Genomic DNA, 25,669 nt, shown 5'->3' on the forward strand with positions numbered 1-25,669 from the left:
ATGGAGGGCCCTCTGAACCCCAGCATCTCCCAGCCCAATCCATCACACTCCTACAGCTGCTTTGTCGCCCCGGGTTTATCCAGCTCCTTCCCCAAAGTGTCACTGAATCCATGCCCAGCACCTTCTTGGACAGTGCCCTCCTAAGTAGCACAAGGTCTTGTGCTCCGCCTGTCGCATCTAACCTTTCCGCCACAGATCTTCAGCCATCTGTGGTAGAAAGTCCCAAGGACTAGAACTGGGAGAGACTGGAGAGGCTGGGTCTGTTCTCCATGGAGTGGAGGAGGCGAAGAGGGGACATGACTAAGGTGTATAAAATTATAAGGGGTATAGACAGGGTAGACTGCATGACACCTTTCCCCATATCAGAGGTAGATAAAACTGGAGGACATGGATTTAGGTAAGGGGTAAGAGACAGAGAGGATCTGAGGGGGACCTTTTTCACCAAGAGAGTGGTGAATACCTGGAACACACTGCCTGGGAGGTGAAGTGGTGGAAGCAGAGAACCTGACCGCACTTAAGAAGCGTCTCGATGAGCCCTTGAATCACCTGGGCATAGAAGGCTATGGGCCAACTGTTGGATTAATACGGATGGGTGTCCACGAGTCAATATGGAGGTGGTGGGCTGAAGGGCCTGTTTCCATGCTGTGTGGCTCTATGACACAATGACTCATAATCCTAGGAGGAAAGAAACAGTCGGCATCTCAGTTGCCAATCCCGTATGCTGACCGTGTACCCCTAGTGCAGACTCTGTATCCAGGGGAAACCATAAAGAGATCCATGACCCCACCCACCCAACTATGCAGCAATGGGCAGCAAGGTCTCCAGGGCTGGCTTGTTGACTTAAATTTTTCAGAAGGTCCTGGGGTGTGTCTCTATGAAAGCAGCAAGCAAGGAGGTCAGTAAGATGCTGTCTTTCTAGTATTATGTCATTACTTAAAATAAAATTGATTCCTTTTTGTAACAAATCTCAGTACACTTATTATGAAAGAGGAACTCAGAAACCACTGCTCAACATCTGCTCTGCCTTTTCCTCTCTGAAACCTATCCTTCAATGAGGTCACATTTAATTCTTCTCAATCCCACCCCATCTTAATCGCTCCTTCCTGATCGGGCAATCCTCATGCCCTCGGAGTCAGCTGGGTGAATCTAACTAGTGCTGTAAATGTCTGATTCTGCACCATGTCCATGGGGACCCTACACTGTCTTAGGTACAGACAGGTACAGGTCCTCTGGATGTGACCTCACACAAGTCTTGTCCGGCTGTAGCAAGATGTTACAACAGTAAATCCATCTCCCTCACAATGAAGATTAATGATCTGTTGACCTTCTTAAGCACTTGGCAGCCCTACAATAGCAACAGGAAATGCCAGAAACACTTGGCGGGTCAGGCAGCATCTGTGGAGAAAGGAACAGTCAATGTTTCAGGTCAGCAACCTTTCATCGGAACTGGGAAATTGGGAAAACTAGTTGCAGGGAAGGTGGAGAGATGGATAGGACAAAGGGAATATCTCTAATAGGGTGAGGCCAGGGTTGCCATGGGGATAAATTGAAGTTATCCAGTCAATGGATGAATGGGACAGTTAGGGATTGGGAATACAGCCAAAGGAACATAAAATGGTGTAACATGTAGGGTTGTGGGGCATTTTTTCCAGGGTAGAAATGTCAAATACCAGAGGGTGTAGCTTTAAGGTGAGAGGAGGAAAGTTTAAAGGAGATGTACAGGGTAAATTTTATTACACAGAGAGTAACAAGCTGCCAGGGGTGGTGATGGAGGCAGATATGATAGAAATATGTTTAAGAGGCATTTAGACAGGCACAAGAACAGGCAGGGAATGGAGGGATATAGACTGCATACAGATGAATGGGATTATTTAAGTGGTCATCATGGTCGGCACGGACATGGTGGGTTGAAGAGTCTATCCTTGTGTTGCTCTATGTTCTATGTTCATTCCAGTGAATCTCTCGCCCCTCTGACATCATTCCAACCCAGTACCCAGCTGAGGTGTGACCAGTGCTCCATAGCCTGAAATCCTCGTTCTCATTCCACCTCTGCGTAAATCCATCCACAAACAAGCTCAACAGAAAACAACGCCGCTCTCACAACAGTTCCGTTAATCATAGTCCCCATTTCGGAATAATCCATTCTCTCTCACATTCCCATCAACTCCCCCCTCCCCCCAGATTCTACTCCTCACCCACACACTGCGGGTAATTCACAGCGCCCGATTAACTCACCAACGCACACGTCTTTGGGATGTGGGAGGAAACCAGAGCAAGCAGGGGAAACCGGAGCACCTGGTGGAAACCCACACCATCACAGGGAGAATAAGCAAACCTCACAGCACCTGAGGTCAGGACTGAATGTCTAATAATTAGAAGATAGGGGCTCAGATAAGCAAATTACAAGAAAATTCAAAAACAGAACGGAAGTAAGAACTTTTTGCAAATGAGTTCAGGGTGGCAATGGTCTCCCGAAGTTTGTTTCTGTATTTAAGATTCCTCTCAGTCATCGCAACCACAGCCTGGCGTGACTGGAAATGTGCCAGAGAAGCTTTGATCACACAAACCTGTGCGAGTTCACTGATTCAAGAGCAGAAAGTGTTGTGGAGCTCAGAGCTCTCTCCCGGGGAAGCAGGGGCAGTTGGAATTTATCACCAGATTGATGAAGCATTGTTAGACAATGTTATAAGCACAGGTTTATAACATTGAATGGTGAACAATATCGAGGGGCTGCAAGGCCTCTACCTCACCATCTGTAATACCCAGTCTGGATCAAACCTGACTGATCAACGTGAATATGGCTGAGGTTTTGTTCAGCACCCAGCTTTCTGTAACTCTTCTGTTAATTAGCGGGAGTGAAGAAGGGCAGCACTGTGGCACAGTGGGGTCCAGTTGCTATTTCATGACGCCAGAGATCTAGGTTCGATCCTAACCTCGGGTGCTGTCAGTGTGGAGTTTGCTTGTTCTCCCTGTGAATGCGTGGGTTTCCCCGGGTGCTCCAGTTTCCTCCCACATCCCACAGAGGTGAAGGTCAGTGGGTTAATTGGTTGCTGTAAATTGCCCCCAGTGTGTGGGTGAGGGGTAGGATCTGGGGGGAGTTGATAGGGGGAATAGGTCATGGGGGAATGGGATTAGTCTAAGGGTCAGTGTAGACTGAACGGCCCCCTGTGAAGTACAACTATGGGCTCCAATGTTAAGGCAGTGTTCCTGGTGTTATCAGGGAGTTGGGGTGATTTCCTTTGGGATTCTGGCCCAAGTCACCACATTGTCCTGGACAGCACCAACCAGAAGGAGTAACAAACAATCTGCTGGAATCGAGTAGCATCTGTGGGAGGAAAGGAATTGTCAAGGCTTAACTATCTCCCCTTGCCCACTAGGTCTCTGTGTGAGTGCTTACACGTGGTCACCCAGGGATGGACTTGCCTGGGCTGGGCTCCAGTATGAGCAGGTTTCATTCACACGTAACCAGTGACAGGGGCAGTCAGAAGGACAGGGTAGGACAGAACAGGACAGGGTAGGACAGGGCAGGGTAGGACAGGGTAGGATAGGACAGGGCAGGATGGGACGGGACAGGGTGGGGTAGGGTAAGACGGGATGGGACAGGACTGGATGGGATGGGGTAGGGTAGGGCAGGGTAGGACGGGATGGGACAGGGTGGGACAGGACAGATCAGCCATGATCATGTGGAATGGTGGGATAGATTTGAAGGGCCGAGTGGCCGCCTCCTGCTCCTGTTTTCTGGTCTCCTTGTGTTGCCATGAGTTTAAGTCCCACTAATGGTTTCAGCACGTAATCTGACCTTACCTTTTATATTTGGCTGTGGATTTCTATTTCCATTTCCTTTGCATTTTACTTTCCATTCAAATTGACTTCCCCGTGCACCAAAGCATTGTGCTACATGTTCAGACAAAGGGAGCAGTGTGAACGGAGTTTACTGTCGCAGTCTGCTGGAATCTAACCTGCTGCTCACCCTGTGTGTGGGTCATTGGCTGTCGTTCTCTCCGCCAAACTGGCTGCTGCAGTTCCCGATCTCACTTCACACACAGGAGCTGAGACTGCGGTGGAGCGCTGAGCAAGTGCTGCACTGTCGGAGGGGCAGTCTTTTGGGCAACGGCAGATGTAAGGATCAAACGGGAGGAGGTCAAAGAGGGGAAGATGTTCCCTGCGTTCCGTCCAATACTTATCTTCCAACCAACAGCTTTACTGGCTCCTGTCCGTGCCCTTTGTGGGGTTTATCTACCAAAACATAATAAGAGCAGGAACAACCTTGTCTGTCCTCTGCCATACACCTCAACACTACCTTCATGCACTAACTTTTGATTCCCTGCATACAAGTCCTCTGCGGGTTACGAACACCCAATTTATGGACACCCCGAGCATCCGGGAGACTGACGGGATGGATGGGGATGGATTTGCCGGCTGCTGCGGGGCTGCAGGCATCTTCTGCCGGGTGGGAACGGGGCATTTCCGTGTGCCTTCTCTCCCCTACCCCAAGCCGCAGCAATCGGGGGCTGAGTGCAACCGAGCAGAGCTGGGAGCGCTGAGCAGAATCACTTGCTCACTCACTGAGTCAGTGAGGCCGGCTGGCAGCAGCTCTTCCTGTGCCTGCTCGCTCTCCCGTCACAGCTGTTTCTGTGATCCTCTCCCACACACCGTTTCTGCTCATTTCCGACTTAACGAACAGTTCTCAGGAACGGAACCCTGTTGTAACCTGGGGACTATCCGTACTCAAATATTTATCAGCCTCTGTCTTGAATGTACTCTGTGCCTCCACAGCCTTCTGGGGTAGAAAATCCACCACCTAATTTCTTATCAGTCCCTTATTGTGAGATAGTGACGTCTGGCTCTAAACAGCCCACTTAGCAAGAAACATCATCTTTCTATCTGCGGTTTAATCATTTTATCTGTAAGATCACCTGTTTTCTAGCGAGTACAGGCCCAGCCTGCTTAATGTCTCCTACAACCAACAGCCATTCCAGCAACCAATCATTACACCATCCTCTGGGTTAAAATATTTACTCATATCCCCTCTAATCCTTCTAGCAGTTACTTTAACTCCCTGCCACCTGCTTTCTGCCAAGGGAAAAAGAACCTTCCTTCCAGTGAAGTCTCCCCTCAGTCTCCTCTGCTCCACGGAAGAAATTTCTAAATGATAATCCTTTCTCACACCTACAGTTTGCAACACCCTCGTAAATCTCTTCTGTACAGGTGACCCCTGTGTTATGGCCCTTTGGGTAACGGCAATTAGCCCTTGCATAATGCACAAATCACTACTCAAAAAAATCTAAGATATGGAATAAAAAAATCACTCTCACAACATTTACGTGAACAATAAAGCAAATAAATAAACACAAAGTTTTTTTTATCAATTTGCGTTTCATGACGCAAGTGCAGATGATGTGGCTTCATAATACCGAAAATCGCCACCGCTCCCCTCCCATAACACGGGGGTTGCCTGCACCCTCTCCAGTGCGATCCCATCTTCTCTTCATGTGGTGACTGGAACAGTTCACAGTACTCAGGATGCAGTCTAACTAGTGTTATGTACAGTTCCAGTATAATCTCCTCTATCTCTCCACACCACTCAATATCCTGCACTTTTTTTGGACATTCTCTTGCCTGGTTGAAACAGCTCCCCTCATGAACACTGTCTACACCTCTCGCTGCCTTGGTAAAGCAGCCAACATTATCAAAGACCCCACCCACCCCAGACATTCTCTCCTCTCCCCTCCCATCAGGCAGAAGATACAAAAGCCTGAAAGCACTTACCACCAGACTCAAGGACAGCTTCTATCCCACTGTTATAAGACTATTGAACAGTTCCCTAGTACGATAAAATGGACTCTTAACCTCACAATCTACCTCGTTATGGCCCTTGCACCTTATTGTCTGCCTGCACTGCACTTTCTCTGTAACTGTAACACTTTATTCTGCACTCTGTTATTGTTTTCCCTTGTACTGCCTCAATGCACTGACGTGATGAAATGATCTGTATTGATGTCATGCAAAACAAAGTTTTTCGCTGTACCTTGGTACATCTGACAATAAAAAAACAATTTACCTCCTCAGATGCATTACCTCACACTTTACATTCCATTTGCTACTATTTACCCAACTAATCAGACTACCAATAATCAGTATCTTCCTGCAGTCCAAAACTTCACTCCTCTCAATCACCTGGACTTACTCTCCATTATTTCTCGCAGTCCTCTGCATCTTCTTTTGTGAAGTATTTGTTTAAATTTCTGCCATTTCTTTGTACTCCAATATAATTTCTCCTGCTTCACTCTGTCAAGGATCCACATTTAGAGTCATACAGCATGGAAGCAGGTCCTTCAGCCCAACTCGTGGATGCCTACCTGAGCTAGTCCCATTTACCTGTGTTAGGCCCATTTTCCTCTAAACCTTTCCTATCCATTTACCTGTCCAAGTGTCTTTTAAATGTTGTTATTGTACCTGCCTCAACTAGTTCCTCTGGCAGCTTGTTCCATGTACACACCAATTTCTGTGTAAAGTTATTCCTCAGGTCCCCTTTAAGTCTTTCCCCTCTCCTCTTAAACCTATGCCCTCTAGTTGTGCATTCCCTTCCCTGGGAAAAAGACTGTGCATTCACCATATCTATGCCCCTTATGATTTTATACTCTTCTATAAGGTTGCCCCTCATATCTCCTGTGCTCCAAGGAATAAAGTCCTAGCCTGCCCAACCTCTCCCTATAACTCAAGCCCTCGAGTCCTGGCAACATTCTCATAAATCTTCTTTGCACTTTTTCCAGCTTCATCAAGTTTGGCTAATCCTTTTCCTTTTACCTATCTTCAGAAGCATTTACAATCTATCTTTATGCCCCTCACTAGACCACTCTCATGTACTCCTTTCTTGGTCCTTTTTCAGCTGGATTCTGAAACTTCCTAAATCTTCAGGGTTACCGCTCCTTCTGGCAACATCTCCTTTGATCCTACATGACTCTTCTTAGCCTCATTCGGACCTTTTCCCTGTTGGGATTGGTGCGTTAAAAGGATGTCTATTTGCTGCAATCTACAGTATGTATTAATTCCACAAATGTTAGCCATTGCTTGTGTGTCACCCATTAATGAGGTTTCCCAACATACCCTCACCAACATGGCTCATACCTTTGTAGTTTGCTTTGTTTAGATTTAGGATTGAAACAAAGTTATTATCAATCTTTACACAGGGGTCCATCTTATAAGCTAGGAGGAGGCCAATTCCACTCGCCATCACTGCCGACTCTCAGAGCAACCCATCAGTTCCCTTCCCCCACTTGTTTCCCTGTATTTGCTTTCACATGCTCCTCGACTCTCTCCTCCCACCACCCACCTACATTGGGGGTAATCTACAGAAGTCACTAAACCTAGCAGCAGGTCTCTGGGTTGAGAGAGGAAACTGGAGCACCCGGGGGAAACCCACGCACTCACAGGGAGAACGTGCAAACTCCACACCGACAGTACCCAAGGTCAGGATTGAACTTCGGTTGCTGTAGCTGTGAGACAGCAGCACAGTCGCACAACAATATTATGATCACTCCTCCCTGAAGGCCTCTAAATACCAGATTATTAATTAACCCATTCTCATTACACAGTATTAGATTAAAATAATGCTTCACTGGTTGCTTACTCAAGTTTCAGGTTTAAAGTTTATTGTCATGGGCATACATACCCAGGGTATAAATGCCATGAAAATTAGCTTTTCGTACCAGCAACACAATTCATTACAAACTTAAATTGACATAAATTATACATAATTTACGCGACACGATAAACAAAAATAAACATAACTACATTCATGCAAGTTGAGCGAAACATAGCCCGAGGTAGAATTAGGGTTTTTCAGGTTGGTTGAAGAACCTGATGGCAGTGGGGAAGAAGCTGTTGTTGAACCTTGAAGTGTGGGTCGTCAGGCTGCTGTACCTCTTGCCCAATGGCAGCATCGAGAAGAGGGCATGGCCTGGGTGTTGGGGGTCCCTGATGATGGATGTTGCCTTCCTGAGACATCACCTCTTGTAGATGTCCTCGATGGTGGGGAGAGCTGTACCCACGATGGAACTGGCTGAGTTCACCACTCTCTGTAGCCTCTTGTGTTTCTGTGAATTGGAGTTCCCATGCTCCTCATGATTTTACACACCTCTATAAGGTCACCACTCAGCCTCGGATGCTCCAAGGCCTACCCAGCCTCCCCTTATAACACAAGCCCTCCAGTCCCAGTAACATCCTCATGAAGCTTTTCTGCACCCACTCCGGCTTAATCACATCCTTCCTGTAGCCGGGTGACTAGAACTACACACAATACTCCAAGTGTGGTCTCACTAACCACTTGTACACTTGGAGCATGATGTCCCAACCCCTGTACTCATGTGTGCCAGATGCTTTCTTCACCCCCGTCTACCTGTTCTGCCACCTTCAGGGATCTATGTACCTGTATATCTTGGTGCCATACTCCATGAGACGTTACCATGCCAACGGCAGTCACTCTCACCTCACCAATGGAACCGAGCTCTGCTCCATGATTAGCCCAAGGCTATGATGAGGTCTGACATAATGGTCCTGGTGTGTCAGTGAGACGTGATTGGTCAGGACAGTCTGACAGCACTTACAACACACCCCGCATCACTGATGATAGAGGATCACTGGGTGGGTCAGTGATTGGCCAGACTGGATTTCTCCTGCTCTTTGAGGACAAGACATTCCTGGTAATTTTCCATATTGGTAAATTGGTTTATTATTGCCACATGTACTGAGGTACAGTGAAAAACTTTGTTTTGCATGCCACCCATACAGATAATTTCATCACATCGGTGCATTGAGGTAGTTCAAGGGAAAACGATAACAGAATGCAGAATAAAGTGTTACAGTTACAGAGAAAGTGCAGTGCAGGCAGACAATAATGTGCAAGGCCATAACAAGGTAGATTGTCAGGTCAAGAGTCCATCTTATTGTACTAGCTGACCTTTCAATACTCATAACAGCAGGATAGAAGCTGTCCTTGAGCCTGGTGGTACATAATTTCGGGCTTTTGTATCTTCTGCTCAATGGGAGGGGGAAGAAGAGAGAATGTCTGGGATAGGTGGGGTCTTTGATTATACTGGCTGCTTTACCGAGGCAGTGAGAAGTGCAGACAGAGTCCATGGAGGGGAGGTTGGTTTTGGTGATGTGCTGAGCTGTGTCCACAACTCTCTGCAGTTTCTTGCAGTCACAGGCGGTGCAGTTGCCATACCAAACCGTGATGCATCCGGATAGGATGCTTTCTGTGGTGCATCGATAAAAGTTGGTGAGGGTCAACAGGACAGCTGGATTTTTAGTCTCATGAGGAGGTAGAGGTGCTGGTGCACTTTTTTGACCACGGTGTCTTCGTGGTTGGGCCAGGACAGGTTATTATTCACTCCTAGGAAGCTTTCAACCCTCTCAACCTCACCACCATTGAAGTAAACAGGAGTGTTTGCACCACTCCTTTCCTGAAGTCAATGACCAGCTCTTTTCTTTGCTGACATTGTCGAGCAGAGTTGTCGCAGAATGGAACGGGTTGGCCAGAGGTGCAGATGGATCTGAAGCACAAGATTTCAGATTACAGAGCTGAGTCAGCTTCCTCTTTTTTCAGTACATCTGAGATGTCCTCTTTTTTCAGTAACCGGAGTTTCCCTTCCACCACCGTCAAGCAGCCCTCACCTGCATCTCCTCCATTTCCCACATGTCTGCCCTCACCGCCCTGCCCCTCTTCCCAGCATAACAGGTATAGGGTTCCCCTTATCCTCACCTAGCACCCCACGAGCCTCCACATCCAACACATCACTCTCTGTGACTTCTGCCACTTCCAACAGGATCCCATCACCAGGCACATCTTCCCCTCCACCCCCTTTCAGCAGGGATCACTCTCTCTGTGACTCCCTTGTCCCTCCCCACTGATGACCCTCCCAGCACTTATTCCTGCAACCGTGCAAAGTGTTACACCTGCCCCTACACCTCCTCCCTCACCACCACTCAGGGCCCTAGACAGTCCTTCCACGTGAATGCTTCACCTGTGAATCTGAGGGTGTCATTTATTGCATCTGGTGCTCCCTGTGTGGCCTCCTCTAAATCGGTGAGACCCGACGAAGATTGGGGGAAATCGCTTTGTTGAGCACCTTAGGTCCGTCTGCCGCAACAGCCAGGATCTCCCGGTGGCCACCCACTTCAATTCCACTTCCCATTCCCATACTGACATGTCTATCCACGGCCTCCTCTACTGCCACATTGAGGCCAGACACAGGTTGGAGGAACAACACCTCATATTCCGCCTTGGTAGTCTCCAACCTGACGGCATCAACATCAATTTCTCTAACTTCTGGTAACCCCGTCCCCTCTTCCCCCCCCCCCCCCCACTTTGTCTTCCCTCATTCTTGTGGCCCCCCCGTCCCTTCTCTTTCCCCCGCCCTCAGGACCTGCCCATCTATTCCCCACCTCCTTCCCTTTATTCCATGGTCTACTGTCCTCTCCTATTGGATTCCTTCTTCTTCAGCCCTTTGCCTCTTCCACCAATCACCTCCCAGCTTCTCACATCACTCCCTTTCATCCCCCCTCCCCCACCCACCTACCTTCCCCCCCCCCTCACCTGGACTCACCTATTACCTGCCAGCTTGTGCTCCTCCCCCTCCCCTTTTAATCTGGCTGCTGCCCTCATCCTTTCCAGTCCTGATGAAGGGTCTTGGCCCAAAATGTCGCCTGTTTATTTCCCTCCATGGATGCTGCCTGACCTGCTGAGTTTTTCCAGCGTTTTGTGTGTGTGTTGCTCCAGATTCCAGTATCTGCAGAATCTGTGTCAGCTTCTTTTGCCGCCCTTGATGTCATGAGGGGTTCATCAACATGTTGTGTGAGCTAATTGTTCTCTTCCTGTTCCCAGGCAACAGAAGCAAAGCATTATGTAGTATATACAGTGAAAGAACAGGCCACTCTGCCCAACCAGTCTATGCTATGCTCCAGTCTTTCCTCCTCCACCTCTGTGAAACCCTCCAATGCCTTCTCTCACTTCTGTCTCCCCGTAAACCCATCTGTACTTTTCACCTCACACACTCCCTCTGAAAAACAAAGTGATTGACAAAGCAGGTTCCAAAGTTAACCCTTGTACAGTGTGAGAGCTCCAAAAATGTTATCGCCTTTTATTGCCCTAAGTGTCTGTTTACTACAGAGCATTTAACTGTTTATTGAAGCAAAAATCAGAACAGAGTGTGCAGCCCCACCACAACGTAACAGAAAACCTACCCAGAATAGAGGAAAACACAATGTTAAGGCCAGAATTGACCTGGCAATAAGAGGGGAGAACTTGAGAAGACAGATCTTCCTGAAAAAAATCAGAGATTAGACATTACTTCAAAGTTATTCTGTGTCATCAGGTCATAGAGTTATATAGCACAGAAACAGGCCCTTCAGCCCAACTCATCCATGCTGACCAAGGTACCTACCTGAGCTAGTTCACATTTGTTTGCATTTGACCCATATCCCTCTAAACCTTTTCTATCAGTGTACCTGTCCAAATATCTTCCAAACATTGTTATTGTTCCTGCCTCAACCACTTCCTCTGGCAGCTCATTCCATGTACCCACCACCTTCTGTGGGAATAAGTTGCCCCACAGATCCCTTTAAATCTTTCCCCCCTTCAACTTAAATCTACACCCTCTACCCTGGGGAAAAGACTGACCACCTTACTTCTGCCTCTCATGATGTTATGGATCTAAGGTCACCCCTCAGCCTCCTACCCTCTGGGTAAAGTCCCAGGCCATCCAACCTCTCCTTACAACCCAAGCCCTCCGGTCCCAGTGACATTCTTGTGAATCTTTTCTGCAGCACTTCCAGCTTAATGACACCCTTCCTATCGGTGGGCGACCTGAACTGCGCCCAATACGCCAAGTGTGGTCTCGGCAACGTCTTGTACAGTTGTAACATTTTGTATCGGCCAAGGATTCAGCAGGTGGGACGGGCACCATTCACCTTTGCGTAAAGGAGTTTCCCCTTGCCTCAGTCCCCTCCTTGTTCTGAGACCCTCAGCCTTCCTCTCCCTGTAGGACTTGTGGGTGGAGGAAACCACCTCTCACTCTGCTAAACTCGGAAAGAGAGAGACTCGCCGCTCTCTTTCTCTCTCTCTTGTTTGCAAAAGAAGTCAACAATCATCTGGTAAACAGCTTCCAACGCTCCAATGCATGCCGAAGCACTACAAACCACTTCCCCCCGACAACGCCCCAAGGCGTGGGCCGGGCTGCGAAGCCCCGGCGGCTGCTCCGTGCGCACTTCGGACTAGCCCCGTTCACCGTGTGCAGAGCTCCTATATAAACTGGGAGCCCAGCCCGCAGGTGCCTTGGTGAGCGAGGGTTCCTGCTATTGGACAGAGCGGTTCCTGAACCAAACATGCCTAAGTGTCCCAAGTGTAACAAAGAGGTGTATTTCGGTAAGCAAGCCCACATTCCCTGTAACATTGCAGCACAGGTAGCAGGAGGGCGCCGTACGTAGGAGTCAAACTCGTTACTTAAAGTAAAGTTTTCAGAGCTTCTGACATTCTCCGCCTATCTCAGATGTTATCGCATCTCTTCCGCGGTATCGGTTTATTGCCTGTTAAATGTTTTTGTTTAAAATTACCCCTCTTTGCCTTAAGTACCCAGCCTAGTTTTCTGATCTTTGATGCCAGGATCTTGCATTTTTATTTAGTGCAGTTTGGGGAAGCAGTTGTTTCTCTATAAGTTCAAATGGTGGGGCGTGTTCTTGAATTGCTTGAATTGCTACTTGCTGATTAAGATTTAGTCACAACGGTCTCGTATTGAATGTGAGAGCTGGTGCTTTTTTTCAGTTAGTGCTGTAGATTCTTATTCTGATAATAAAAGTGCAAAAATGAGTGACAGAAAGTTAGACAGAAAAAGAGTGACTGAAAGTGCAACAAGAAAGATCAGCCAGATATGTAGAGACAAGAGTTTTTATGGATATCTTTTTTTAAAAAGTAAGTTAATAAAGTCAATGTAGAGAAATGAGTCTGGGGAATTAATAATGGAAAACAAGTCTGTGGATGAATTAACAGGCAACATACAAGCAAAGAATTAGTTTGAAATAAGTTTGTAAGGGAGGGCAAATTTGGAGAAATTGTGATCACTGGGGCAATGGTACTGAACAATCTAATGGAGGCACAGGTGGACAAATCACCAGGTCCTGAAGGAATTCACCCGAGGATCTTAAAAGTGGCGGCGAGCGAGATAGACGATGCGTTTTAATTTCCCAAAATTCGCTGGATTCAGGGAAGCTTCCATTGTGCTGGAAAATAGCTAATGTAACTCTTTTATTCAAAATGGGAGGGAGGCAGAAAGCAGGAAACCACAGGCCAGTTAGCTTCACATCTGTCATAGGGGAAATGTTAGAAGCTGCCATTGAAGACATTGTAGCAGTGCAGTTTGCAAAAAAAAATCAAAGTAACCAGGTAAAGACAATATGGTTTTGTGAAAATGAAATCAAGTTTAACCAATGTATTGGTTCTTTGGAGGACTAAGATTTCCAGAAAGCGTTTGATAAGGTGTCACATCAAAGGGATGAGAAAAGCCCAGGGTGTAGGAGATAACACACTGTCATGCACTGGCTATCAGGAAGTCCAGGCATAAATGAGTCTTTTTCTGTTTGGTAACATGTAATGATTTGTGCTGAGGCCTTAAGTCTTTGACAACTTATGTAAATGACTTGGTTGAAGGCACCAAGTGTTTCGTCTTGTTGGAGAATCTAGAACGAGGGGCTCATCGTTTAAAAATACAGGGTTGGAGCAGAGATGAGGTGAATTATTTTTCTGAGGGTGTGGTTGCTTATGTTTGCTGTTGCCACAATAAGATTGGAAGTTGTGTAGAGAAAAGGAGGCTACAAAGGAGTGGGCAAAGAACAGGCAAATGGAGTGTAAGGTGGGAAAATGTGAAATTGTGTGTTTAGGCAGGAAACATTTAAAATAAAAAGCATACTATCTGAATGTTGAGAGATTGCAGAGTTCTGAGATGTGGGTGGCTTACTGTGCAATTTGCGAAGAGCTGGCTGTGGACACAGCAAGTAATTAGGAAAGCTGGTGGAATGTTGTAGTTTATTGCTGGGGAAACTGAATACAGTAGGACGGAGGTTCTGCATCACTACAGACCACTGGCGAGACCCCAGCTGGAGTATGCTGTACAGTACTGGTCTCCTTAATTAGGGAAGGATATTAATGTGTTGGAAGGAGTACAGAGGCACTTGGAACGAACAGGCTGTTTTATAAGAAAAGGGTGGACAGGATAGACTTGTGTCATTGGTATTTAGAAGAATGTCAAGTTGACTTTACTGAGATGTGCACAAGTACGGAGAAGTATGGGTACAATGAAAAACTTGCTTGCAGCAGCATCACAGTCATGTAGGTGAAAATTGGTTTACTATTGTCACCTGTACCAAGGTACAGTGAAAAACTTTGTTTTGCATGCCATCTGTACAGATCATTTCATCACATCAGTACAAGGGAAAATCAATTTTTAAAAAATGCAGAATAAAGTGTTACAGTTACAGAGAAAGTGCGGTGCAGGCAGACAATAGGGTCCAAGGCCATAATGAGGTAGATTTTGAGGTCAAGAGTCTATCTTTTCGTACTAGGGAACTATTCAGTAGTGTTGTAACAGTGGGATAGAAGCTGTCCTTGAGCCTGGTGGTACGTGCTTTTGGGCTTTTGTATCTTCTGCCCGATGGGATGGAAGAGAAGACAGAATGTCTGGGGTGGGTGGGGCCTTTGATTATGTTGGCTGCTTTACCGAGGCAGCGACAAGTGTAGACAGAGTCAGTGGAGGGGAGGCTGGTTTCTGTGATTTGCTAAGCATCAGAAGAATGAAAGGAGATTTAAATGAAACCTAAAATCCTGAGGAGACTCGACAGGTGGATGTGGAGAGAATGTTTCGTCTTGTTGGAGAATCTAGAACTAGGGGCTCACTGTTTAAAAAATACGGGGTTGTCCAGTTCAGGCAGAGATGGGGTGAAATTTTTTCTGAGGCTGGTAGAGTCTTTGGAACTCTCTCGAAGGGGAGTAGAAGCAGGGTCTCTGAATATTCTGAAGGCGGAGGTCAATGGAATCTTGATTAGCGAGGGGGAGACAGGCTGATGCAGGCAAGTTGTAGCAAAGGTTTGAGGTTGCAATCAGATCAGCTGTGGAGTTATTAAACAGCAGAGTGGAATAGAGGGACTGCGGCCTTCTCCTGCTCCCGATCCACGTGTCTACATTACAAACTACAGCAGGGGCCTCGGGGAAGGTGTACTGCCGGAAGAATGTCCTGTGCTCAGACAGCTCTTGTACCTGGCAGGAGTAGGCAGTAACAGTGTGCTGTTAGACTAGTCTTGCAACCCACAACTCGCGAATCTTTTGTCCTGGAACTTGTTGCGCCTGTCAGACCTTAACGGCCTGCAGCCCATCCCCTCAAGGACTGAGGAAGAACCTGGCGGTGGGGAAAGAGGGAAAATTCAGTTTAATGGGGAGGGGGGAGAAAATCCTGCAGATGCTGGAAATCTGAAATAAATGCAGAAAATGCCAGAAGACAAAATTTATGAAGACACAAGAAATTCTGCAGATGCTGGAATCTGGAGCAATACACAAAAAGTGCTGGAGGAACTCAGCAGGTCAGGCAGCATCCATGGAGGGAAATAAACAGCCGATGTTTCAGGCCAAGACCCTTCATCAGGACTGGAAAGGAAGAGGGCAGAAGCCAGAATAAGGTGGTGGAGGAGGAGGAGGGGGAGGGGCACACGCAGGCAGGTGATAGATGAGTTCAGGTGAGACAAAATTTATCTATTGTTAAGTTCAAGTCAGGTTGAGAAAGAGGAAACAGATGGAAGGAGGACTGGATTCAGAGTGGGATTTTTAAAATGTTAAATTTTGTGCCTAAATAACCTGGACAGCTGGGCACCTCGCACACAGTTGTTACTCAGATGTACAAACTGTGAGAATGCACACTTGTGCCCACACATGTGTTTACTATGGCTGCCCTGCTACTATTCAACAGCTGTTGGAATCTTGGTGGGACCACCGACATCAGCCAGGAAATCTGTCCCACTCATGACCTGCAGATTCCTCACCCTCCCATTTCTCTCTAATCTTCTCTAGCCCTGCAATCATTGACTCCTCCTTATCTACAAGGGATAGGGCAGGGACTTCCTGCAAGAAACAAAAGGACAGATACCACTAAGGCCCTCTCCTTACTCAAGACAACCTCAACAAAACCTCAAATATATCCTATAGTGTTCTAAAAGCATTAATACAGATATTGATTTGTATCTGGGCAGGCACGGTAGTGTAGCTGTTAGCATAACGCTATTACAGCGCCAGTGACTCGGGTTCAATTCCTGCCACTGTCTGTAAGGAGTTTGTACGTTCTCCCTGTGTCTGCATTGGTTTCCTCCAGGTGCATCGATTTCGTCCCATATTCCAAAGACGTATGGGTTAGGAAGTTACGAGCATGTTATGTTGGCGCTGGAAGAGTGGCGACACTTGTGGGCTGCCCCCAGAACACTCTACACAAAAGATGCATTTCACTGTGTGTTTCGATGTACATGTGACTAATAAAGAAATCTTCTTATCTTCTATTAAAATATTTAAATACCAAATGATCTGACTTAACAAACTACTTCCGGTGAAACTTGCAAGCAGTGATGGGTCTTGAAATCACAAGATGTGGCTGTGTGTAGGAGACCACTCTCCACTGGAACATCCCAGTGTAGGGAGCCACTTGACACAAGTGGTCTGGAAACTGTTCTCTATTTATATGGGCAATGATTGGTTCCTCAGTGTGTAGGTATATTCCAAAAAAAATCAATAGGGCCTGGGGCTAATCTTGTGAGATCACGGATCAGTGGATAATAAGGGCAGGCGTATTCCTGATCCATTCTCCCGGGTTATCCCAGTTTTTGTTTGCTGACCTGTTGCTGAACACGCTGTCGGCAGTTAAGGTCCTGAGCTCTGCGACTGCCTCTCCACCTTTAAGACGCACCTTCTACCCTCCCTCTTTGACCATGCTTCTGGGCATTTGTCCTGGTGTCTCAGCAGGTCAGGCAGCATCTGTGGACACACAGTTGTGGCATCAGCCCAGAGACCCTTCGCTAGAATTGAACTTTGATCAACCTGAAAAATTAACTCTGTTTGTCTCTCCGCAGATGCTGCCTGACTTGCCGAGAGCTTCCAGCATTTCCTGTTTTTGTTTTTATTTCAGTATTCCTGCTGTTTTTGTTTTTCTGCCCCAATATCTCTCTCTCTGGCTCAGCATTAAATTGTTTTCGTCCAATAATGTTCTGTGAAGCACAATGATCTATGTTAAAGATGTTATGTAAATGGTGTTTTTGAGAGCGAGACAGACAGATGGGGGAGAGGGGGAAGAGAGAGAGAGACGGGGAGTAGGATGGGAAAAGAGAGAGATGGCGGGAGGCAGAGAGACAGATGGGGAGAGGCAGATATGGACAGAGAGAGACAGATAGACAGTGAGAGGGGGAGAGAGACAGACAGAAGTACAGACAGAAGTGCAGAGAGGGGATCTAATCCAATCCCTGACACAAGAAGCATCACCTGCATTTCCCACACATCTGCCCTCACCCCATCCCCCTGTCATAACAGGGACAGGGTTCCCCTTGTCCTCACCACCACCCCATGAGCCTCCGCATCCAACACATCATTCTCCGCAACCTCCACCATCTCCAATGGGATCCCACCACCAGGCAGATCTTCCCCTTACCCGCTTCGCCCCCCCCCCCCCCCCCCCCCGTCCCTCGCTTCCCACAGGGATTGCTATCTCTGCAACTCCCTTGTCCACTTGTCCCTCCCCACTGATCAACCTCCCGGCACTTATCCCTGCAACTGTGCAAAGTGCTACACCTGTCCCTACACCTCCTCCCTCACCACCATTCAGGGCCCTAGACAGTCCTTCCAGGTGAGGCAGTGCTTCACCTGTGAATCTGAGGGTGTCATTTATTGCATCTGGTGCTCCCAGTGCGGCCGCCTCTACATCGGTGAGACCCGACACAGATTGGGTGATCACTTCATCGAGCACCTTCACTCCATCCACCACAACAGCCAGGATGTCCCAGTGGCCACCCACTTCAATTCCACTTCCCATTCCCATACTGACATGTCTATCCACAGCCTCCTCTGCTGCCACTTTGAGGCCAGATGCAGGTTGGTGGAGTAACACCTCATATTCCATCTTGGTAGTCTCCAACCTGACGGCATCAACATCTATTTCTCTAACTTCCGGTAACACCTCCCCTCTGTTTTCCCCTTCTTCCTGCCCCCCCCCCCCGTTTTCCCTCATTCCCGTGTCCCCCTCACCTTCTCTTTCGCCTCTCCCAACCTCACGACCTGCCCATCACCTCCCTCTGGTTCCCCACCTCCTTCCCTTTATTCCATGGTCTACTGCCCTCTCCTATTGGATTCCTCCTTCTTCAGCCATTTGCCTCTTCCACCAATCACCTCCCAGCTTCTCACATCACCCCCTTTCATCCCTCCTCTCCCACCCACCTACCTTCCCACCTCCCTAACTTCCCCCCCCCCCCCGCCCTCACCTGGACTCGCTTCTCACCTGCCAGCTTGTGCTCCTCCCCCCACTTTTTTATTCTGGCTTCTGCCCTCTTCCATTCCAGTCCTGATGAAGGGTCTCGACTGGAAACGTCGACTGTTTATTTCCCTCCATGGATGCTGCCTGACCCGCTGAGTTCCTCCAGTGTGTGTTGCTCTAATCTAATCCCTGATTCTCAATTTTTGGGCAATGCCCAGAACTTGCTGGGAACCAGTCTGGGTCAGTGTGATCCCGTCCACAGTTGAATAGCCTGACTGTCCTTGCACTTGAAAGCCCAGAAACAAGGTGGGGGTGTTTGTGACCACCAAAGATCAGGAGAGGAGGAAACACGTTAAACAAACCACTCAGCTGGTCAGGCAAGTTGGCAATGGGGCACAAGGTTTTGTTTCCCGGCAGCAGGTTAGGTGAGAGTGACACCAACCCCCCAGCTTCCCGTCGGACCCCTGAAGCATCTCCCTCGGACACAGGTGCTGGGGGAGGTATCAGAAGCTCCCGATGCTCTCCGAGAGGCGCTGACCGTGGTCGATAACTCCGATCTTGTTGTGCCGGGCTGGCGGGTCCTGTTCTGAAGGGCGACCATAGTCTTGTGCAGAGTGTTTCATTGCAGTCATCTTTTGCAGCTGAGAGGGTAACAGCCCTGGGCAAGGATTGGCACAAACCCTGCCTGAAGTGTACAAAATGCAGCAAAACACTGGATGCCGGTGCCATCTCGGAGGTGAGCTGGTTTTACTCATCGCCCATATTTTACATCTTCTTTCTTTCTGTACTTGCGACATTCAAAGAGACCATCCAGCCCATTGAGTCTATGCTGGCTCTCAAAGCAATCCCATCAATTACATTCCCATTGACTCCCCCCAAGATTCTACCCCTCATCCACACACCAGGAGCAAGTCACAGCGGCCAATTAACCAACCAACCCATGAGATAGACCATAAGATATAAGAGCAGAATTAGGCCATTCGGCCCATCGAGTCTGCTCCGTCATTCAATCATGGCCGATTTTTTTTTTCAACCCTATTCTCCCCCCTTCTCCATGTAACCATTAACCCCCCCCCCCCCCCCCCCCCCACCAGTCAAGAACCTATCAATCTCTGCCTTAAATACACTCAATGACTTGGCATCCACAGCCCTCTGTGGCAACAAATTCCACAGATTCACCACCTTCTGGCTGAAGAAATTCCTCCTCATCTCAGTTTTAAAGGGGTCTCTTTATTCTGAGGCTGTGCCCTCTGATCCGAGACTCTCCTACTAATGGAAGCATCCTCTTCACGTCCACTCTATCCAGGCCTTGCAGTATCTGGTAGGTTTCAGTGAGTTCCTTCCCCATTCTCCCCCTCATCTTTCTCCATTGAGTACAGGCCCAGAGCCATCAAACACTCCCAAAGACCTGCACATTTGGGATGTGGGAGGAAAGTGGGACACCCAGGGGAAACCCATGTGGTCACAGGGAGAACATGCAAACTCCGCACACAGACAGCACCCAAGGTCAGGATCAAACCCAAGTCACCGGGACTGTGAGGCAGCAGCTCTACCAGCTGCGCCACTATGCCGGCATCATGTTTTCTGCACCTCCGTCAGAGGTGATGGGCTGGCAGCTCAGTCGCACTGTGCAGTCTGTCTACACCCAGGGACCAACCCTGCCCATGGGAGCTGCAGCCCTCGCAGCTCGCGAGCTTCAGGGAGTTACAGCGGGAGTGCGGGCTTCGAGCTGTTACTGTTCCTGCCTCCACCACCTCCTCTGGCAGCTAATTCCAGATACCAACTGCGCTCTGTGTGGGGAGAAATTTACCCCTCAGACCCCCACCTTTAAACCTCCTCCCTCTCACATTAAACCTGTGCCCTCTGATGTTAGACATCCACTACCATGGGGAACAGACACTGGCCGTCTACCCTGTCTATGCCTCTCATAATTTTATACACCACTATTGCGTCACCTCTCGGCCTCCTTCGCTGCAGAGGAAACAGAGCCAGCCTGCCCGATCCCTCCTGGGAGTGTGGCAGAATGCCGTGGGATTGATGTAAACAAGTGGGATTGGCTCAGTGGGCCGAAGGGCCTGTTTCCGTGCTGCCTGAGTCCATCCGCCTCTTGGGGAGAGGGTGGAGGAACCTTTCTGTGAAGCCCCTGTGGTAAGACTGGCGGGGAAAGCCCCCAGGAGAGCACATGGGGAATCGCCCCTTCCCACCCGGGTTTGGCTCGGACTGATTACCCACAAGTCCTGTGCAGCGTGCACGGCGTGCAGGTTAGACCATCGCCCCTGCCCCTGGGCCTCAGCGGCGGCAGTTGTGGGAGCCCTGTGTCCCACCGCAGGCTTTCTCACATGGGGAGATGCTTGCAGCTGACTTCTCCTGTTCTTCTCGCAGCATGACGGGTTGCCGTACTGTACCAGACCCTGCCACGCATCCCTCTTTGGACCCAAAGGTAAGCCCTCTGCTCAAAGTCCCAACCTGGGGCTAACTGTGGGTTAGGCTGCAGGGGCAGGTGGGGCAAGCTTTAACCACCCTGACATGCTGCAGCTGGGACACCCCACGTGCACCAGCACAGAGAGGGTTAAATCTCCTGGACACTCTTCCTTGTGCCACTCGGATGTAGGAAGTGGGGGCAGGGGAGGGGCGCGGGGTGAAGGGAAAAGTCTTCCTGCTCTCCGGTGATCCGGAGAGGAAGGGTGCAGTAGGGTCACAGACGGTGGGGTTACGGAGCTGGGATCCTCGGAGAGCTGGGCCGCAGTCGGGCCTGTGTAGGCCGTGGTCAAGGAATTGAGTGCCTTTCGCTACCAGCACCCCTTGTCTTGCTCCAGGAATGGATGGGTGCCCAGCAATTCTCCCTCCCCATCCCAAGCGAGGGTCAAGGAAGAACACAGAACAGTGTTTATACGGCTTTCTTTTTCCCCCAAAGTGCTTCACAGCCGGTGGTGGACTGTTGTAGTGGAGGAAGCACGGCAGCCAGTCTCTGCACAGCAAGATCCCTCAAGCAGCAGGGGTGGTGGGCGAGAGGGGGCAAATATTCTCTGGGGTACCGGGGAGGGATCCCATCCAGTGGGTGCAGCGAGACGCCTGTGCTGTGTCTCAGGCCCCGGTCTTGGCACAGGGAACCCCCCACCCCCAAAGTCCCCACAGATCCTGGTCATTGGATGCCTGGCTCTGCCTGTGGGTGAAGTGTTTGGGGGGGGAAAGGGGGGGAGGGGGGGTGGGGGAATACCCCAGGGTAGATCAACCCCAGACTCCCTGACTCCTGAATGACTCATCCTCTGTCGTTGCAGGATTCGGACGCGGTGGGGTTGAGAGCCACACCTACAAATAAAGCCAGGTATGTGGAGCCAAACCTGCCTTGCACCACTCCTTGTCCGCGATCCTTGCGATTTTCAAACCGTCCCTCGGACCAAGGTGCAGGGAGCTGTGGGCTCAGGAAGTGGCCCATTGTCTCACCAATCAGAGGCCTGGGAGAGGAGGCCGCGGCTGGGAGCTGTACTCCAGTGAGATCAGGGAAGGAGGATTTGAGTTATGGAGGGGCTGGGGTGGCCTTCCTCCGGACTACACTGGGCTGTGTGACTCCTGAGGGTTTCAACAAGGAGGCAGGAATGGATGAGTCCCATTGGCCGCTGGGTCGGTAGCAGGAGGTCTCAAACTTCACTGTTGGCAGAAGAGGGGTGGGGGAGGAGGACAAGAGGGGGGAGGAGGAGGAGGGGGGAAAGGAAGTGAGTTTAGGGGAAGGATGGAGAGGAAGGGCAGGAGGTATGGGAGAAGGAAAGAGAGGGGTAGAGAGGAGAGGGAGTGGAAAGGAGCAATAGGGAAAGGAATGGAGAGGGAGGGGGAGAGGGAGACGGAGCGGGAGTTGAAAAGTTTCCAACATTCAGGGGAACTCTAATGCACAATAATGGTGCCTCCAGAATGTAGGGTGGCAGAGGCTGAGGTCTGTGCGTCTTCGGGTCAACTTCCACCTGATAGCATGACGTGGCTGGTTCATACTCCCTGGGGTTGTGGGGTACCAGGCGGGGGATGGCATTTACCAGGACTTGGTACCCCTTTTGTGTACAGTTCTGGTCACCCTGTTATAGGAAAAACATCATTAAACTGGAAAGAGTGCAGAGGTTTACGAGAATGTTGCCAGGACTCGAGGACATAGGGAGAGGTTGGATTGTATTCCTTAGCGCATAGGAGCTTAGAGGTGATCTTATAGAGATGTAAAAATCATGAGGGTCATAGATAGGGTGAACGCACTCTGTCTTTTCTCCAGGGTTGGAGAATCAAGAACGAGAGAGTATGGGTTTAAGGTGAGAGGGGAAAGATTTGACAGGGACCTGAGGGGCAACTTTTTCATCCAGAGGGTGGTGCATGCATGGAATGAGCTGCCAGAGGAAGTGGTTGGGGCAGGTACATTGACAACATTTAAAAGACATTTGGACAGGTCACGTGGATTGGAAAGGTTTAGAGGGATATGGGCCAAAATGGGACTAGCTTGGGGGAATCTTGGTCGACATGGACCACTTGGGTCTGTTTCTGTGCTGTATAGCTCCCTCCAGGGGTGTCATTACTGCCATCAACAGATTCTGATACAGAGCACAGAACAAAACCACATACAGTCCAGTGTGATGATGGAGCAGGAGGCTCCATCCAGTGATCCCCAGTTGCTGGATAATGCCCCTAATCTCCCCCAGCACTGTGGCAGTACCTTCACTGCGTGGGCTGCAGTGTTAGGAATAGCAACCCTGGGGTAGTTAGAGACAGACAGCAAATGCCAGCCCTGTCGGCAGTGCCTCAGCCTGTGAATGAAAAGCCACTCTGTGTAAGATCCTACTGTAGCATTAGCGTAGATGGAGAGTACACTAGCTTGAAGAGTACCAGCCTGCACTGAACTGCAGATGTACAGATGGAAATTGGACCAGGCCATGCAGAGCAATCTCCTTCACACAGATGCTGCAGAAACCAGGAGTTCCTTCCCTCCATTCCTCCTCCTCCCTTTGTGGGTTTCGGAATTGGTAGGAAGGTGGCAGAGGGTCAGTGGAACATTTCTAAATCAGGACTGTTAGATATTTAATGAAAACAGAAAATACAGGAAACACTTAGCAGGTCAGGCAGCATCTGTAGGGAGAAGAACAGTTGATGTTTAAGGTCATCAAGGTTTTCTGTTTTTATCTAGGATTTCTAACAGCTGTGGGATTTTGATTTTGGAGGGTTAGATGTTTGCAAGATGGAAATATGAATGCAGTGGGGAGATATGAGACAGGGCGGGGCAGATCTAAGGAGCAGGATGGGCTTTGGATCTTGTGTTCTACAATATTCATTTCTGAGGACACATTAATGAGGGCCCCCACTGCATTTCCAAAACTCCCCAGGCACTTTTGCTAACTCAGTGCTGGCTCAGGAGATCATTGCTGTCTTTGCATTGTCTTCATTGTTCTCACAGCAGAAGGTTAACCAAACCCCTCTCCTCCCCAGGTTTACGCTGAGGTCGGGGATGCGGAGGGAAGCGCATTTACAAACGATGAACTGGATTTGAGTGTCTCCCAGACCCTGGCGCGGTGATGAGTGAACAACCTGTCCCAATGATCCCAAGCCCCACTGAGTACCAGTTAGTGTCGAAGACTCAGCAGTTTGACTTCCTGTGGGAGGTCTGAGAGGAGGGCTAATTTTGCCTGTTCAGTAAGCCATGGTTGTAGTGGACCTGGTAGAAGTTGGCCCTCTTCTCCCACCCTCCCCCCTTCCCCTCTGGAGTTAACTGGGCAGCCTGGAGCTACTGAAAGCACTTGTTTTGATCTTAATGTCTTCAAACTAACTTGTAAGATAAACTTCCTGTAATTTGCTTGTTTCCAAATTAAAAAATAAACTCCTGGTTAAATCTGGTGGATGTCCTGCTTGTGATCCCTCTGATCAATAGATCCTGCTGGTATTAACTTGTTTGCAGCTTTGAGAGGCGCAATTTATCCATCGATGTTATCTAACACTCCTTCCACTAATGGGTTTGACTGCTGAGCATTTTCTAATGATCTCGAAAGTTTCAGGCAGAATATAAAAAGAAAATAATTTCTATTCCTATGGTGCCTTACACAACCTCGATGTATTTGGAAGTGGTTCCCTAACAGGGAACTGGTTTTGAGGTGCATTGGGAGCTGTATCAGCCAGTTCATGCACAAATGTAATGTGGCAAAGGGTCAGATGGTCTCCATTTGTATTCAAAACAGTCCACTTGGCTCTCTTCCATCTACCTGAGAAGGCAGACAACATCGCAGTTTAATATCTCAACCAGAGAACGCTATCCCCAAAGGGTATACACCCTGAGTATGGTGTGCGGCGTTGGCAGGGATTTTAGAACCTAGAGCAGTACAGCACAGGAACAGGCCCTTTGGCCCACCATGTCTGTGTCAGGCATGATGGCAAATTAAACGAAATCCCTTCTGCTTACACATGATCCACATCCTCCATTCTCTGCATATTCATAAAAGAATATTTTATGCGGAAGACTCCAGAAGGAGGCACACGAGACTGCAGATGCTGAAAACCGGAGTAACACAGGAAGCGCTGGAGGAACTCGTCAGGTCAAGCGGCATCTATGGAGGGAAATGGACAGTCGACATTTCACGTTGAAGGAGGGGGGGATGGCCAGTACAAAGAGGTGAGGGGAAGGGGTGGAGCAAGAGCTGGCAGGTGATGGGTGGATCCGGGTGAGGAGGGGTGATGGGCAGATTGAGGAGGGGGGAGTGGGAATAGCGACAGAGGCTGGGAGGTGGAGGTGACAAAGGGCTGCAGGTAATGGAATCTGATTGGAGAGGAAGGCTGTATGTGGTCAGCTCTGATACAGTGGTTTAACTTCCAGCTACAGCAAACACTGTACATTTATAAGCAGCTTACATCTCAGATTTGCCTACAAGGGGGCCATTCAGCCTACCAAGTCTATGCTGGCTCAAGGAGAAATCCCATCATGTCCCCTTGATTCTCCACCCTCACAGAGTGGGCCCAGGGATTCCTCCTGGTCATGCAACCCCACAACACAGACACCATCCACACTGCCTAGAGCATGAGACCTACCGGGGGGGTGAAATCTGTGCATTTGATCCCTAGTTCCCCTGTGATATCAAAGGCAGCCTCAGAGATTATTACTGGAGAAAATC

General features: G+C 49.0%; 1 protein-coding gene and 1 long non-coding RNA gene across 2 annotated transcripts; one reads left to right on the forward strand and one right to left on the reverse strand.

The window, feature by feature from the left end:
• Window positions 1-10,799: 10,799 nt before the first annotated feature.
• LOC127583874 (uncharacterized) lies at window positions 10,800-12,105 on the reverse strand. Its single transcript, XR_007958344.1, has 3 exons — window positions 11,971-12,105; window positions 11,245-11,323; window positions 10,800-10,875 (listed from the first exon to the last, which is right to left on the reverse strand). It is a non-coding gene; the product is annotated as an uncharacterized LOC127583874 (long non-coding RNA).
• Window positions 12,106-12,261: 156 nt separating this feature from the next.
• crip1 (cysteine-rich protein 1) lies at window positions 12,262-24,403 on the forward strand. The gene is made up of 5 exons (XM_052017238.1): window positions 12,262-12,424; window positions 19,187-19,281; window positions 20,928-20,985; window positions 21,824-21,870; window positions 24,000-24,403. Exons 1-4 carry the CDS (start codon window positions 12,385-12,387, stop codon window positions 21,862-21,864), a joined length of 234 nt encoding a protein of 77 aa, XP_051873198.1. The 5' UTR covers window positions 12,262-12,384; the 3' UTR covers window positions 21,865-21,870; window positions 24,000-24,403.
• Window positions 24,404-25,669: the final 1,266 nt, after the last annotated feature.

Source organism: Pristis pectinata, chromosome 1 (genome assembly GCF_009764475.1).
Source record: "Pristis pectinata isolate sPriPec2 chromosome 1, sPriPec2.1.pri, whole genome shotgun sequence".
Classification (NCBI taxonomy): domain Eukaryota; kingdom Metazoa; phylum Chordata; class Chondrichthyes; order Rhinopristiformes; family Pristidae; genus Pristis; species Pristis pectinata.

What these genes read in the sequence shown, in the direction of transcription:
- crip1 (XM_052017238.1), top strand. Translation starts at nt 12,385, where the DNA reads ATGCCTAAGTGTCCCAAGTGTAACAAAGAGGTGTATTTCG. An exon ending in TAACAAAGAGGTGTATTTCG is followed by an intron (nt 12,425 to 19,186) that starts GTAAGCAAGCCC and finishes CATCTTTTGCAG; the next exon opens with CTGAGAGGGTAACAGCCCTG. An exon ending in ATGCCGGTGCCATCTCGGAG is followed by an intron (nt 19,282 to 20,927) that starts GTGAGCTGGTTT and finishes TTCTTCTCGCAG; the next exon opens with CATGACGGGTTGCCGTACTG.